At 40.3% G+C, this 14734-nt stretch overlaps 1 protein-coding gene across 1 annotated transcript in view; it reads right to left on the bottom strand.

Annotated features, from left to right (window-relative positions):
- Positions 1 to 704: 704 nt before the first annotated feature.
- Positions 705 to 14734, bottom strand: part of LOC141363247 (eukaryotic translation initiation factor 4 gamma 1-like) — a 41030-nt gene continuing 27000 nt past the window's right edge. The window contains exons 11-31 of the mRNA XM_073865836.1: positions 14579 to 14661; positions 10763 to 10952; positions 9965 to 10098; positions 9750 to 9869; positions 9285 to 9665; positions 8960 to 9103; positions 7346 to 7582; positions 7154 to 7258; positions 6678 to 6995; positions 6472 to 6598; positions 6280 to 6388; positions 5948 to 6201; positions 5745 to 5866; positions 5170 to 5342; positions 4957 to 5082; positions 4724 to 4805; positions 3003 to 3101; positions 2740 to 2877; positions 2286 to 2367; positions 2058 to 2198; positions 705 to 1976 (exon numbers count right to left, since the gene is read on the bottom strand). Of these exons, the coding sequence (XP_073721937.1) occupies positions 1795 to 1976; positions 2058 to 2198; positions 2286 to 2367; positions 2740 to 2877; positions 3003 to 3101; positions 4724 to 4805; positions 4957 to 5082; positions 5170 to 5342; positions 5745 to 5866; positions 5948 to 6201; positions 6280 to 6388; positions 6472 to 6598; positions 6678 to 6995; positions 7154 to 7258; positions 7346 to 7582; positions 8960 to 9103; positions 9285 to 9665; positions 9750 to 9869; positions 9965 to 10098; positions 10763 to 10952; positions 14579 to 14661 (3347 nt within the window). The 3' untranslated portion in view covers positions 705 to 1794. The remainder of the gene's footprint in view (positions 1977 to 2057; positions 2199 to 2285; positions 2368 to 2739; positions 2878 to 3002; positions 3102 to 4723; positions 4806 to 4956; positions 5083 to 5169; positions 5343 to 5744; positions 5867 to 5947; positions 6202 to 6279; positions 6389 to 6471; positions 6599 to 6677; positions 6996 to 7153; positions 7259 to 7345; positions 7583 to 8959; positions 9104 to 9284; positions 9666 to 9749; positions 9870 to 9964; positions 10099 to 10762; positions 10953 to 14578; positions 14662 to 14734) is intronic.

Below are 14734 nucleotides of genomic sequence, written 5' to 3'. Positions count from 1 at the left end.
TATCTTCACGGAACAAGATCTTTAGGAATATCTAGCGTTGCAAATTCCAGGAAATACAAAGGCTGAAAACTCTCCATGGGAATATATGGAAATTAATAGGAATAAACTGGGAATTTGAAAAAAATGCAGAGTTGCCTTTAACAGGGAACTTAAATGTAGTTAAAACTTTTTTGAAAAATAAGTCTCTTATGCTTATCAAGCCTAAATTTATTTGATCAGAAATCCTTTAGAAACGATTTCTGAAGGATTTTTCAGAAATCCAGGATTTATAAGCGCAAATATCAGGATTCTTCAAAATTTGTATTACCTTGCATGCATGTCTGCTCATGACCAAACAAAATGTTTGTTTATTTATGTGTGTATATGATATAGTTTTTATACATTTCCAAAGTAATTCCCATAAATTTCCAATTTGAAACGTTTTAAAAATTTCCCTTTTTTTACCCATTTGCAACTCTGGAAATATCGTAATGAGGTTTGGCATATAAGAAAATCTTTAATTTAGCTTATGAATGATTTTGTAGTCAAGGGTCACAATAGGTCAGGCTTTCTTCAGATTAAAAACTGTAAATGAAAGGGTTCGTCTCTCAATCACACTAATGCAAGTCAAAATCCATATCCGCTGTTCCCGAGAGATCACCATGACAACACAGCACGACAAAAACTCAAGTGTGAGACTTTGAAGACCAATAAGAAGTGTCAGGTTTGTACTTTTTCCATTGCAATATTCTTTATTATCTTTCCAGTTTCAAATGTGAAAAGAAGCATTAATTTCTCTTAATTAAATACGTAAAGCAAAAAAGAGAAATATTTACAGAATTTCATTAAACTATAACCAATAACTAGTGGAGATTCATTTTACAAGCTCAGCTGGCTGGTTAAACCGCAAAGAAAAGAAAACAAAAAAAAATTAAATACGGAAAATTAATAAATGGCATTAAGGTTAAATTTTTATTACTGAAAAAGCAAAACAAAATCTTTATATACAGGGCGCCCCTGAAATGCAGGAAGCTGAAAGGCATGTAGTACTCAAATCTCTCTCTCGTCTATACTCCAGCTCTCGTGTATCAAGGACTTTATTTTCTTTATATATATTCAAGTTGTAATTATTGATTTGTTTGATAAAGTCCACTACAGGTGCACAAGTGTGAGAAACATCCACAAACTCTCCACTCATTTTTTTATTGAAGTTTTCTGATATTTTGTGTACGGGAACCGTTCGTCACGTCCGACGGAAACATCCCGAGACCAGCAGCAGCAAAAAGTTTAAAGTTTTCGTCTCTAGCACTCGTCACGTTCAGAGCCGTCACCCGACGTCAACAGCGGCTCTGAAGAGGAGACGCTATTTGCATTTTTTGTTAGATTTTCTGTCATAAAAAAGTAGAAAACAAACAGCTGAAATCACTCGGCTAAATCAACACGGAAGGAAAAGAGACCTCACTTTTCCATCCGTTACAGCAACACACACGCGATCACTCGCTCCAAGCAAAACCACATCTGCCGTGACAAAATAAAGGCTTTCAAAACAAACTAAATAAATCAAGGATTCAATGCAACAATGTCATCAACGTCCGTCTCCGTGACGGCAGAAGCACGAAACAGGAAGCGGCGATGCTAACGGCTAAAATCTTCGGCGAGCAGGTAAGGCTTGTAATCCTCTAATACTCTTCATTTTCATTTCAGTTCAACGGCATTTAAATTCAAAATTAAAAGTAAAAACGTCTTAATGTTTTATTATCGAAGATCTCATTTCACTTGATCCTCCTCCTCCTCTGTAGTGGGCGTGGCTAAACTCTAGCTGTTGTCTGATTCGTCCTCAGCTTCGCGCAGCCATGTAAAGAAGGCGGTGACAGATTTGAGGGCGACGCCTTTGCCCTGCTGTTCTGCTGGGTCTTTACTGGACTCCCATTTATAAAAGCCATCTTCTTTAATAACGTCCTCGTCGTACAACACGTCAAAAAACATCCGCAACAAATCTGTAGAGGAACACAGAAAGAGGTTTGATTGATTGAATATGTTAGTGGATATCTGGAGTGATGTTGTTATTAAAGACTCACTGGGCGGCTGCTCCATCTGCACCATCAGGTTCTGTAAAGCGTAAAGCGCTTGAAGCTCCTTCTGTTCATCTTTAATGTAGCGCTGGAGCAGCTTGGACCGCTGAATCATTTCCTTAGTGTTCACTTTATACGGATTCTCACCTTAAAAAACACACAACATCATGAGATCAAACGTGAACTAGATGGACAACATCCCAAGTGTTTATTGTAAGTGCAGCATGGACTCACAGATGACAGCTGACTGACAGACCGCCATCATCAGCGCTCTCACAAACCCATTAGATGAAGTCTGCTGCTCGTCCAGATTGGCCTGCGGAGAGGATAAAGGGTGTGAAATCGACACAGACACGCAAACCTGAACTATAATACTACATACACACCAAACAAATTTACTCACGATTAATCATTATGCAGCCCTAAACAACACGAACATGCAATGAATCATAAGTTATCCAGAGATAGTGAGATAATGTTTTGTGCGTGTTGCTTGCTCGTGACTCGCTCCTCCTGCGGTACACCTCCAGGGGGTCGAGTTTATTCATTATTTATAAATCTGATAAGACTCTTCAAAGATATGATGGATATAACACTACTCTACAGGTACTCAAGATTAACATAAGATGAGCAGAAACAGCGTCTGTTATGGGAGATGTAACTATCAGACTGAAACTTCACACTGTACCTCCACCCAATCAAAGATCCTCTGGTTGTCAGCTTTCTCCTGCAGGAGACGATCGAGTTCTCTGGAGATCTCATCTGGACTCAGAGATGATTTACTGCTCTTTCTTACACACTCCTCACCCAGAGTGAACTCCACTGCCTACACACAAACGCACACACACATCGTTTCCATTATTCAGATTTTAAACCGGTTTAGTTGGATTTCTAGAGACGTGATGAGTTAATGATGTGTTGACACGACTGATGACAACACTTGTCTCTAACCTTTTCAGTGACAAACTTATTCACATCCTCGTCTTCAGGAAGGAAGTCTTTCCAGCTAAGCCCCGCCTCTCTCCACATTGTCCCCACCTTCTTTTGACTCTGTGAGAGGAAGACAAGGGTTTAAAAAAAAAACACAGGCATGTACACATACAGGGCACAAACCCCCCAATGTACATTCAGAGATAATGTCAACACACAAACACACCCACGCGCAAGGGCACATGCATGTAAGCACCCACGCATACAAGCAAACACACATGCACACATACAAGCAAGCACGCACGCACACATACAAGCAAGCACGCACGCACACACACACGCACGCACGCAAGCACGCACAAAACCAAGCAAGCATGCACACACACATACAAGCAAGCAAGCATGCACACACACATACAAGCAAGCAAGCACGCACGCACACATACAAGCAAGCAATCACGCATACAAGCAAGCACGCACGCACACATACAAGCAAGCAATCACGCATACAAGCAAGCACGCACGCATACAAGCAAGCAAGCACGCACGCATACAAGCAAGCACGCACGCACACAAGCAAGCACGCATGCATGCACACAAGCAAGCACGCACACACGCACGAACACAAGCAAGCAAGCAAGCACGCACACAAGCAAGCAAGCACGCACACATACATACAAGCATGCACGCACACATACAAGCATGCACGCACACATACATACAAGCAAGCACGCACACATACATACAAGCATGCACGCACACATACATACAAGCATGCACGCACACATACAAGCATGCACGCACACATACATACAAGCAAGCACGCACACATACATACAAGCAAGCACGCACACATACATACAAGCAAGCACGCACACATACATACAAGCAAGCACGCACACATACATACAAGCAAGCACGCACACATACATACAAGCACGCACGCATACAAGCAAGCAAGCACGCACGCATACAAGCAAGCACGCATGCACACACGCATACAAGCAAGCACGCACGCACGCACACAAGCAAGCAAGCACGCACGCACGCACACAAGCAAGCAAGCAAGCACGCACACACACAAGCAAGCAAGCACGCACACAAGCAAGCAAGCACACACACATACATACAAGCATGCACGCACACATACATACAAGCATGCACGCACACATACATACAAGCATGCACGCACACATACATACAAGCATGCACGCACACATACATACAAGCAAGCACGCACACATACATACAAGCAAGCAAGCACGCATACAAGCAAGCAAGCACGCATACAAGCAAGCAAGCACGCACGCATACAAGCAAGCAAGCACGCATACAAGCAAGCAAGCACGCACGCACGCACGCATACAAGCAAGCATGCATGCAGACACAAGCATGCACGCATACACATGCGCACACGCGCACACACACACACACACACACACACACACACACACACACGCACGCACGCACGCACGCACGCACGCACGCACGCACGCACGCACGTACGTACGTACGCATACGCATAAACATGCAAGCATACAAGCGCGCTCACACACAAACAAACAAACAAGCACGCACACAAGCGCGCTCACACACAAACAAGCACGCATGCATACAAGCACACACACATACATACAAGCACGCACGCATAACCATGTACGCACAACCGCGCACCGAAAGCACGCATGTATACACACAAGCACATACAAGCACGAACAGACGCACACACATGCACATCGTACCATTGCTTTACAGAGAAGCTTGAGAATCTCTGCCAGTAAAACTCCAGCTTTCCCAAGAGGTGACAGAGGTTTCGCCACTTCCCTAAAAACACACAGAGAAAAGTTTGTATATATGTGAGGAGACTCAACATCTTGTTACATCAAAAGCTGTTAAAAATGTTTTTATTCATGCCAGGTGAGTTCAGCATTCAGTCTAGAAAGAGATGTGATTCGGTTTGAGTGACAGGTCTCACCTGAAGAGCGATCCCATGGGAATCCCACCATCAAGCAGCACAGGACAGATCAACTCAGCCAGATACACCCATATATGAGGAATATCAATCGCCATATCTTCTGCAACCTCCAGGACCTCCAACAATCTGGACCGATACAAAGACACTGACTGACACTCATATTTAACACATTGAACCTCAGTCATGATGATATAAAGAGAGTATCTCTCTCACCCTTTATAATACTGTTGTGTTGAAAGCGCTTGTGTTTTGAGTAGTTGGTGAAACAGTAAACCCATGTGCTCTCTGGCGATGGTGCTGCGCTCCAGAGTCGATTCAATACCCGTCCTCACAAACACACACAGCAGGGACGCGCAGTTCAACTCGGTTACACACTGCAGCGCCTCCTACAGGACAGGAGAATAAAACAACACCAAAAACGGGTTAAAAATATTAAAAGTATGTGATTGATTAATGAGTCTGTATTTGTTTAATTGTTGTTGGGTTTTCATAAATATAGTAACGAGGACGAGATTAAAACTTTTATTAACCAGCGTTCTTTTGCTTCCATCATTGTCAGGGTTGCCAGATCATTGTAACAAAACCAGCCTAATGGCTGTTCAAAATTAGTCCAAAAACATCCCAATGACTATTCACAGCCCAAATAACAACTCGGACAATGCCATCCGAAGGTTGTGCAGGAGCATGTGACGTCACAGACCAACTAATCGATAATAAAAACGATTATTATCGATTAATTGTTGCAGACATAAACTACATCAATGTTTTATACATTCTTAAGTGTTTACCTTCATGTCATTAATGTGTAAATATTCCTCTATGATGGCAGTTGATTTCTTCTCTAGTTCTTCTTCGCTCAGAGCAGGTTTAGTTGTAACAGCAGGTGGAGTGTGGACCGTCTCTCTCTTCACTACACACAGACACACACTTCAGTAAACATCTCAACACTTTTACACACTACTTTATAGATGTTTTTGTGTGTGTAACTTACCAACGTCACGGTTGCCGCGGTCTCTCTCTCTCCGCTCGTCCGTCATGCTGGACACTCTTCGGACCGTCTCCGCGGGGCGCTGATCTCGCTCCCGACTCCTTTCGTCCTTGTCACGGCTAAAACTTCGCTTGCCGACCGCAGGACGATTCCGGTCCAGCCGGTCAGATCCGCGGTCGTCGCGACGATCGTAGCGGTCGCCACCCCGATCCGGGCGTTCATCGCCGCGGTCGAAGCGATCCCGACTGGAGCTACTCCTGCAACATACAGAGGGAATCGTAAGAGGCAGGGAGATGAGGGATAAACGTCCTTCAATGATGAATGTGACCTCTGACCTGTGAGGAAGCCTTCTGTCAGAGTCGACGTTTGAGGATGAGGAAGATGAAGCAGACTGCTGAAGAGCTGAGAAACGGTTCAGATTGCTCGGGCGACCGGGGTCTTGGGCTGAAGAAGTCACGCGTACACAAGCATTAGACTTTAGTCACACATAATCATGATGAAAATCACACACATGCACACACACTCACCACCACCACCACCACCACTGTCGATGGGTTTTGCTCCTGTGCCTCCGCTACTTCCTTTGCCCCAACTGCCCCACGTTCCTTTACCTCCAGGGGCAAGAAGCTGGTTATTAAAGTCCAAGGCACCCGGCTACAACACAAAAAAACACAAACATCAATATCATTCAGCACAAATATGAGCCTCAAAGTTCGTGTTATTAAGAGCTGACCTTAGTGATCTTGCTGAGTCGAGTGGGGTCGATGGGTCTGTTCTTTGTGGAAATGGGTACTGTGTTCCAGCCGTCATCAGGAGCCTGGTTACCACGGGAACCAGGTGTATGCTGTCCACCCCGGGGTCCCATAACACCCCCTCCTCCTCCTCCTCCTCTATCTCCTCCTCTGTCACTTCCTCCACCGCGGCTGTCCTTCTTAGACAGGAGCTGCTGTTGAACTTTGGCCTGCTCTCTGTGCTCCTCAAGCTCCGCCTCTTTGTGAATCTGCTCGATCGTTTTCGGACCCTGATCACCTCTGCGCGGGACCCAGTTATTCTGAAAGAAAAATTACAGTTAATACATCTTGATTTATGATGCAAATCATCATCCAAATGACAAATAAAACATTATTAAAGTCATTTGAGGTAATGCCATCCAAATCCACACCCACTGGAGCCACAGCGAGGCCTGCAGCGAATCGCATGACTGCTTACCCGTCGTAAGTCAATCACGTCCTGTAACATAAAGCGAATCCTGGAAGATGTTTTCTTCTCTTTGATGATCTTTTCCATCTGATGGAAATATTGATCCATTCGGGGCTAGAAAGAGACAGAGACGCTGTCATAAGAGCTCATGAAACACACAGGTCTGATATTTTATGTTGTGTGTGAAGTGAAGCGTCTCACCTTAGCTTTCTCGAAGTCGAGATCTTTTCCGATGGTTGACAGCAGTCGGCAGAGACACTCCAGACTCTCCTCGTCGTGATTCTTTAGCAGTTTCACGATGCAGTCGTGCATGATGGTCTCCGTTAACATCTTCAGCTTAAACAGCTCGCCGATGAATTTGATGTTGCCTAGCGACCGTCGCCGTGCTTTGTCTTTGGATTCCTCAAGCTCCTCCTTCAACCTTTGTCTGTCCTCTTCCTGAATGGGAGGAGACAGGAAGTGATGTCACAAAAACGATTATAGTTATAGTTACGATGCGACGTGTTCAGAATGGATTACTGTGATCTGCCTTAACTGCATTGATGTGATATCAATATACGCAGATTAATAAAAAGAAAAATCAGGTTAATAAAGATTACTTCAAGGCATAAAATATCAAAAATAAAAAGATTATAAAACTTAATGTGTTGCTTTTGCATTCTTAAAAAGTACAAATCTACACAAGAATACTCTTAATTTGGGGTTTGATTAATCGATTATAAAATAATCGTTAGTTGCAGCCTTGAGTGCTGTTATCATCATCATTTATTTAGCTCTAAAAAGTAAAAAAAATAATGAAGTAGATATTTAGATTAAAATCCGATTAGTTGATTAATCAGAAAAATAATTGTCTGATTAATTGATTATAAAAATAATCGTTAGTTGCAGCCTTGAGTGTTGTTATCATCATCATTTATTTAGGTCTAAAAAGTAAACAAAAAATTAAGTAGATATTTAGATTTAAATCCGATTAGTCAATTAATCCGAAAAATAATTGTCTGATTAATAGATTATAAAAATAATCGTTAGTGGCAGCCTTGAGTGCTGTTATCATCATCATTTATTTAGTTCTAAAAAGAAAAAAAATAATTAAGTAGATATTTAGATTTAAATCCGATTAGTCAATTAATCAGAAAAATAATTGTCTGATTAATAGATTATAAAAATAATCGTTAGTTGCTGCCTTGAGTGCTGTTATCATCGTAATTTATTTAGCTCTAAAAAGTAAAAAAATTATAATTAAGTAGATATTTTATCCGAATAGTTGATTAATCCAAAAAAATAATTGTCAGATTAATCGATTTAGAAAATAATCCATTAGTTGCAGCCCCAGTTGTGAGTGCAGTTATCATTTAAGAAAAAATATTGTTTTGTATTTTACACAATCCTTAACACAAGCAAACAATAATTTACATGCACAAACATTTTTATTTAATGTGTGAAATATCAAAATTAAACCAATTATAATACTCAATGTGTTGCTTTTGGACTTCAAAAGTAGACTTCTACACGTGAATACTCTCAATTTAGGGTTTTATTTAGCTCTAAAAAGTGAAAAATATAAATGAGTAGATATTTAGATTATAATTATAATCCGATCAGTCGATTAATCTGAACAATTATTGTCCGGTTAATTGATTAAGAAAATTATCTTAGTTGCAGCCTTAGTTGTGAGTGCAGTTATGATCTCAAAAAAATATTATTTTGGATTTTACACAATCCTGAACACTCGCATACAATCCTTCCAATAAAATATGTATTACTGTCTTCTAAAATCACAGTAGGAATATACAAGTACGTATGGTTTGTACATACTGTCGCAGCCTCCAGATCTTTCTGTTTCTTCTCAAAAATTTCATCATCATCTTTGTCCTTCTCAAACTCTTTCTGACAGCGATTCAGTAACAACTTCCTGAAATTCACCGTCACTCCTGGTTTATCCGTTGTGGGAACCTTCAGCTGTTGAAAGAGAAGATGATCAGACACAAACACTGATACGCTCACAGAGACACATTTTACATTCAATGCTTTGCCCCTCAGTTTTTTGTGTTTGCAATCACAGCATTGATCAGACACACGGCACAGTATTGTGATCATCACTGGAGCTTAATTGTCACAAAACAGACAAACAAACACTGACCCCCATCAGGCAGCGGCACATGTTGGCATACGCGACGGAGAAGTTAGGTTCAGAGATGGCCTTCTCGAAAATCAGATCGATGACTCCCTTCAGTCGTTCCTCAGTGTCGATGGAAAGTTCGGTCACCTGCTTCATCAGTGGCTGAAACATCTGCGGCGTCAGTTTGTTTAAAACGCTGCGTACGCGCTTGAACAGCTCCTGTGTCTTAGCGGCCTCCACGTCGTCTTCTTCCGCTCGCCCGAGCTTTACCGATGGCTTCCACGCCTTCTCCGCCTTATTCAGCTGCACGTGCTCAGTTAGAGACACGCTGGCGATGATCTTACGAGGCTCTTTCCCCCGTGGACCCTGACCTGAACGCCGAGGACCGCTCAGACCTGAAGGCTAGACAGACAGAGAGATTAACAATATAAAACTGAAACTACTTTTCTTCCTTAATGTGTTGCCTGCTCAGAGTAAATCAGTTACCGGGCCACGTCCTCCGCCTGATGGACGGCCGAGGTTGGCGAATGATGGCGTGAAATCTGGACCGCAATTCATTCCAGGCAAACGACTGGGATCTAACTGCCTCAGAGGAGTTTTATTGGCCTACAGAAAAAGAAAGAAAGATATATAAAGCATATATCTATATGCATGTATGTTATATATACACAAACATATATATGCATGAGAGCTTTAGTTACCTTGTCCAGAACTACATCACTGATTTGTGGCAAACCCTCTGGCTTGTGCATGCTGGCACTGATAAACTGAAAGCCAAGCAAAAACTCTCTGTCATATTTCTTCTTCTCCTCAGGGTTAATCGGTTTCCATTGCTCTGCAGAAAACAATAACATTATTTACAATATTATTCACTGACCAATGTGGCAAAAAGATGTGTAACAACCATCATGATCTAGAAATGTAGTCGGGTTAAGAGAAAATTATAATATATATCATATTATAGGGCCACAATGTTTTATAAACGTGTATATAAAGCTCAGTTCATAGTAAGGATTTGGCAACCATTCTGATTTTTAAGTTAAGAAATGTCTCATTTCTGATATGCAAATATTTGTATTTATATTAACTTCATTTTAGGTTTTATTTAGCTATAATAAGTGAAAAATATACGTAAAAAGATATTTAGATATTTATCCGATTAGTTGATTATCGGGAAAATAATCGCCCAATTAATTTATGAAAATAATCGTTAGTTGCCTAGTTGTGAATGCAGTTATCATCTAAGAAAAAATATTATTTTAAATTTTACAAGATCCTGAGAACACGCATACAATCCTTCACCTGCACCAACTTTTTTATTTAAGGCATATCCGATTATCAGGAAATTAATCGTCCGATTAATCGATTATAAAAATAATCGTTAGTTGCAACCCTAGTTGTAAGTGCCATTATCATCTCAGAAAAAATCCTGATAACACAAATACAATACAAAAAGCTTTACAACTAAATTAAAATACAGTGATTTATCCAGCATTTACCTTCTTTATACTGGTACTTTTGTTCGGTGGGCGTGGCAGGGCTTTGTGGTCTGATGTTTTCAGCATCGAGTTTATCTTCTTTCTCCTCCCAAGTCTCGTCCACTTCTTCGGCAGGGGGCGGGGCAACTGGAGGAATATTCTCTGGCTCCACCTTCACTGGGGGTGTGGCCTCTGGCTCAGGGGGTGCAGGCTTTCAAAAGACATTGAATACAACACGACTTATTTCAGTGAAGATAATGCAGTGAAAATTTCTGACACAACTGTTAAACCTATAAAAACAATATTTATTATTAATATTATTCTTAAGTCGTATATAGTCAAGGATCACAGCGTTCTCCTGGAAATCAAGCACTAACAAGGGATTAAAGAACTACCCAGTAAGCTTGACAGGTCACTGAAATCACATCCAAGGTGTTACTTAGTTACCTGGTGGTTCACAAGGGGAATTGCAGGGGGTTCGTGAGTTGATGAAAACCAATTAAGCAAGTTCATTCCAAATAAATATGCATATTTAAATATATGCAAAAATCTGTCTCCCATAATTCTTTTTTTAAAAAATAAAAAAGCTTAATAAAAACATTTAAAAAAAGATAATACTACAAAAATGAGAATCATGCAAAATGGACAAATACACGTTTAATGTACAGGGCTCGAAATTGCGACCATTTTGGTCGCATATGCGACAGAAATTTAATCTGTGCGACCTTAAAATATATTTGGGAGCATTTGTGCGACTGCCCATTTTGTTGTGACGCGAGTTGATTGTGATCCTGCGTGCTGGCGCTGTCCCAGGTTCAGTGTTCTCTCCAACGATACATAACCAATCAAATTTCACCATTAAGTTCTTGAGTTTAATGAAGACCGCAGATTGGCTAATATGAGCGTCAGTCATTCCTTGTTGCCGTGAAGCGCGGAAATGTGAAAAGACGAACGCGTCGCGAGCATGACGAGAGCGAGCCGATTACAGCCAAGGTTATTACTGTATTTTTTTGACGACGATCCGGATTCAAATGTAACTCCACCACCGGAAAATACGAGTTGACGTTAAACCTTTCAGAGAGAGTGGCTTAAAGATTTCGAGTGTCTCCGCTATGAAAATGTAACTTACTGTGTTTACTGTAAATCCTGTACAACGGCGTTAATGGCGGAATCAAAACATTTTAAGCGCCAGACGTACCTTACTTAAACATGGCGAAAGTGCCAAAAACACAAGACGTGTCATGACAAATGTGTTTATTATTGATGGAGACACCGACCTGTCTGTCAAAGTGTGTTTGATGGTGTATGTGCGCATGCGCTGGTAATTGGACATTCGACAAACATCCTTGTGGTCCATGTTGCTGTGGAATACGACAATGCTGATGGTATGTTTTTGTTGTATTTTTTAAAACATTGCCTATTTAGTAGTAAAAGCATCCTGGTAATGCAGTTATCAATACCAATATATATTAGCCTTCTATATTAGGGTCACTTTTGTAATGTCACAATTAATCAGTGTTTTACTTGTTTGCTAGATTTTCTATGTAATCTTAATCATGTTACCTGTAATTGTTAAATTATTATTGCTGCTATACTATTTCAACAGCCTTTGGGTATTCATTTAGGAATTTATGCAGCAAAAAATAAAATAAAATAAAATAGAAGACCAACTTTTAAATGCTGGCCATAGGACGTGGAAAGCCCGGTGGTGGTGTTTTATTTTTAATAAAATAAATCTATTAACATTTACATTGTAGTTGTGGTGCTTTTTAATTTTTGGATGGATGCGCCTAAATTTTTGCTGGTGCTCCTAACTCTTTAAAGTTGGGAGCACCAGTGCTACCAAATAAAAAAGTTAATTTTGAGCCCTGATGTACCAATAAAGATTTGTGTTATTCTTAATAACAGGTAATAATAACAATGACTATGCAAAATACTACTCATTAAAACTTTAAAAAGGATGAAAAATAAATGCAGGCATAAAAACGGGTCGGGGTGAAAAAGGTGAGAAGGGCGCTCGAGGGGCGATGTGGCCTCTGATGGGGCCGCGAGGTGGGAGGACCCCCCCCCAGAATAAATATTATGGCCTCATTAGGGAACATGCTGTAACTTAACTTATTTATTCTTCAGGCATGTGATTGGCCAAGGACAAAAAAGAAGGAAGGAACGCAACATCCCTCGACGTGCGCAGAAACAAAATTCCCACCATAACATACATGACCATTATTTCAATTATTTAATTCTGACGGACAATTTAGATTTAAAATATAAACATTTGACTAGTAACAGAAACCATGTTTAATTAAATGGGTTGATAAATGTGGAAAGCTGTAACAAGTAGCGTTCCCTTACTATTTTAAATCTGCAACAATTTTATTTTGCCATAATCTGACCATCAGTCGCAAGGCCATACAATTTTAAGTTGGCCTTGCAATAGGGTGGACCTGAAGGCCTACATCTAATTTAAAATGAATTAATTTTACAATGTAGTACTGGTTAAATGAATTGCATTATGGTTTTGAGTCATGGGTTGAATAATTTTCAGAATTTTCAAAAAAGTGATGTGGGAAAATAAAATAAGAACAAATCAAGACATTACAAGCATATAAAATAGAAAAGAACAAAGTTACAAATAAAGTAAGATCTAACAGCATTGATTAGGTAGAAAAAACAGTATCAAATTAACATAACACTGTTTTTATTCTATAAATTAAATATAATTGATCTTTTTAAAGCTATAAAAGTGATTTTCCTTTTGTCTTTTGTAGTTTGATTAACATAATGACTCAAACATATGCATTTCTTATGAGACGAACTGTCCCTTTAACAACGGAGAAGCGATCACTGACACATGATCAACTGCTCACTTATATTAAACGACTGTTTTTATGAGAATACTTGCAGAGACTGTGCTATTACAATATTGTTTGTGCGTATATCTCCTGTCAAGGCCAAAAAAATATGCGTTTGCTTTGCGTGATTTTTGAAACGCGCGTTGGGCGTGGGCTTTTGAGTTTGTGCGCGTATGCGCACTGAAAACAGTTCACTTTAGCATCTTTGTCGCTCAAATAGTCTAAAATCGCTTAAACGTTACTGTAAACTTTCTTATTAGCAGTATTAATAATAGTATGTTCTTATTACAGCATGTCATGCAATATTTTGCAGTTTCACCATATTTCCATTTAAGTACTTACAGCCGTAGACCAATGACTTACAAGCGAGGAGTACGTCCATAATTCGTTCCAAACCATTCCAACAAAAATATTTTAAGTCACTTTGCAGTGTCAGTCTGTGTAGATATGTTGTTTTAATTGGTTGATGCCTTACAATTCCACAATGATAGTTTTACAGCGTTTTGTGTTGACTTTACGTCCCGAAGGCAGTCGCTCTACGCATCTTCAACAAGCTTGTATGACGAAGAACACAGAAATGCGGATGACATCACAGTAGCGCGAGAGCCGTTCGAAAGCAGACTTCCTTATGGCTTCTCGATTCACTCTCGTGATACTTTGATGTCACCTGCCTGCCTGTCGGGTTTAGCAACGCAGCATGAACTCAAACAAATCTAATGTGTGGGATACATGTTGGATGACAGCGAAGGGGGCGCGTCTACAAACAACGCGCGCATACCCCCCTCCCCCCAAAAACTGTTTTCTCATTGAATCTACATGATTTACGTGGGTCACCTTTTTTGGCTTCAAAACGGCGAATTTCGCCGAAAGGTGAGGGATTTTCATGCCTGTAAATGTGCTATTAAATTATTTACTTAAAATCCAAGGGATTCAGCTGACAAAAATGTTTGAAAACCCCTGCTGTAATGCCTTTACATTTGCTCACCTCTTTAAAAGCGTCAAGAAGATCGCCAGCTCCTTTGTTTTCCCAGTCTTTTATTTTTCTCTTTCTCTTTTGAGCAGAGATTGCTGCAAATACACAAGTATGAACACACATGCAAACTAAAAATCATACAGCAAACAAGCATTTTTACATCGTACC

This window comes from Misgurnus anguillicaudatus, unplaced genomic scaffold (assembly GCF_027580225.2).
Source record: "Misgurnus anguillicaudatus unplaced genomic scaffold, ASM2758022v2 HiC_scaffold_33, whole genome shotgun sequence".
Lineage (NCBI taxonomy): Eukaryota > Metazoa > Chordata > Actinopteri > Cypriniformes > Cobitidae > Misgurnus > Misgurnus anguillicaudatus.
The sequence above is the reverse complement of the archived record's forward strand: the minus strand, read 5'-3'. Positions and strand labels throughout refer to the sequence as shown.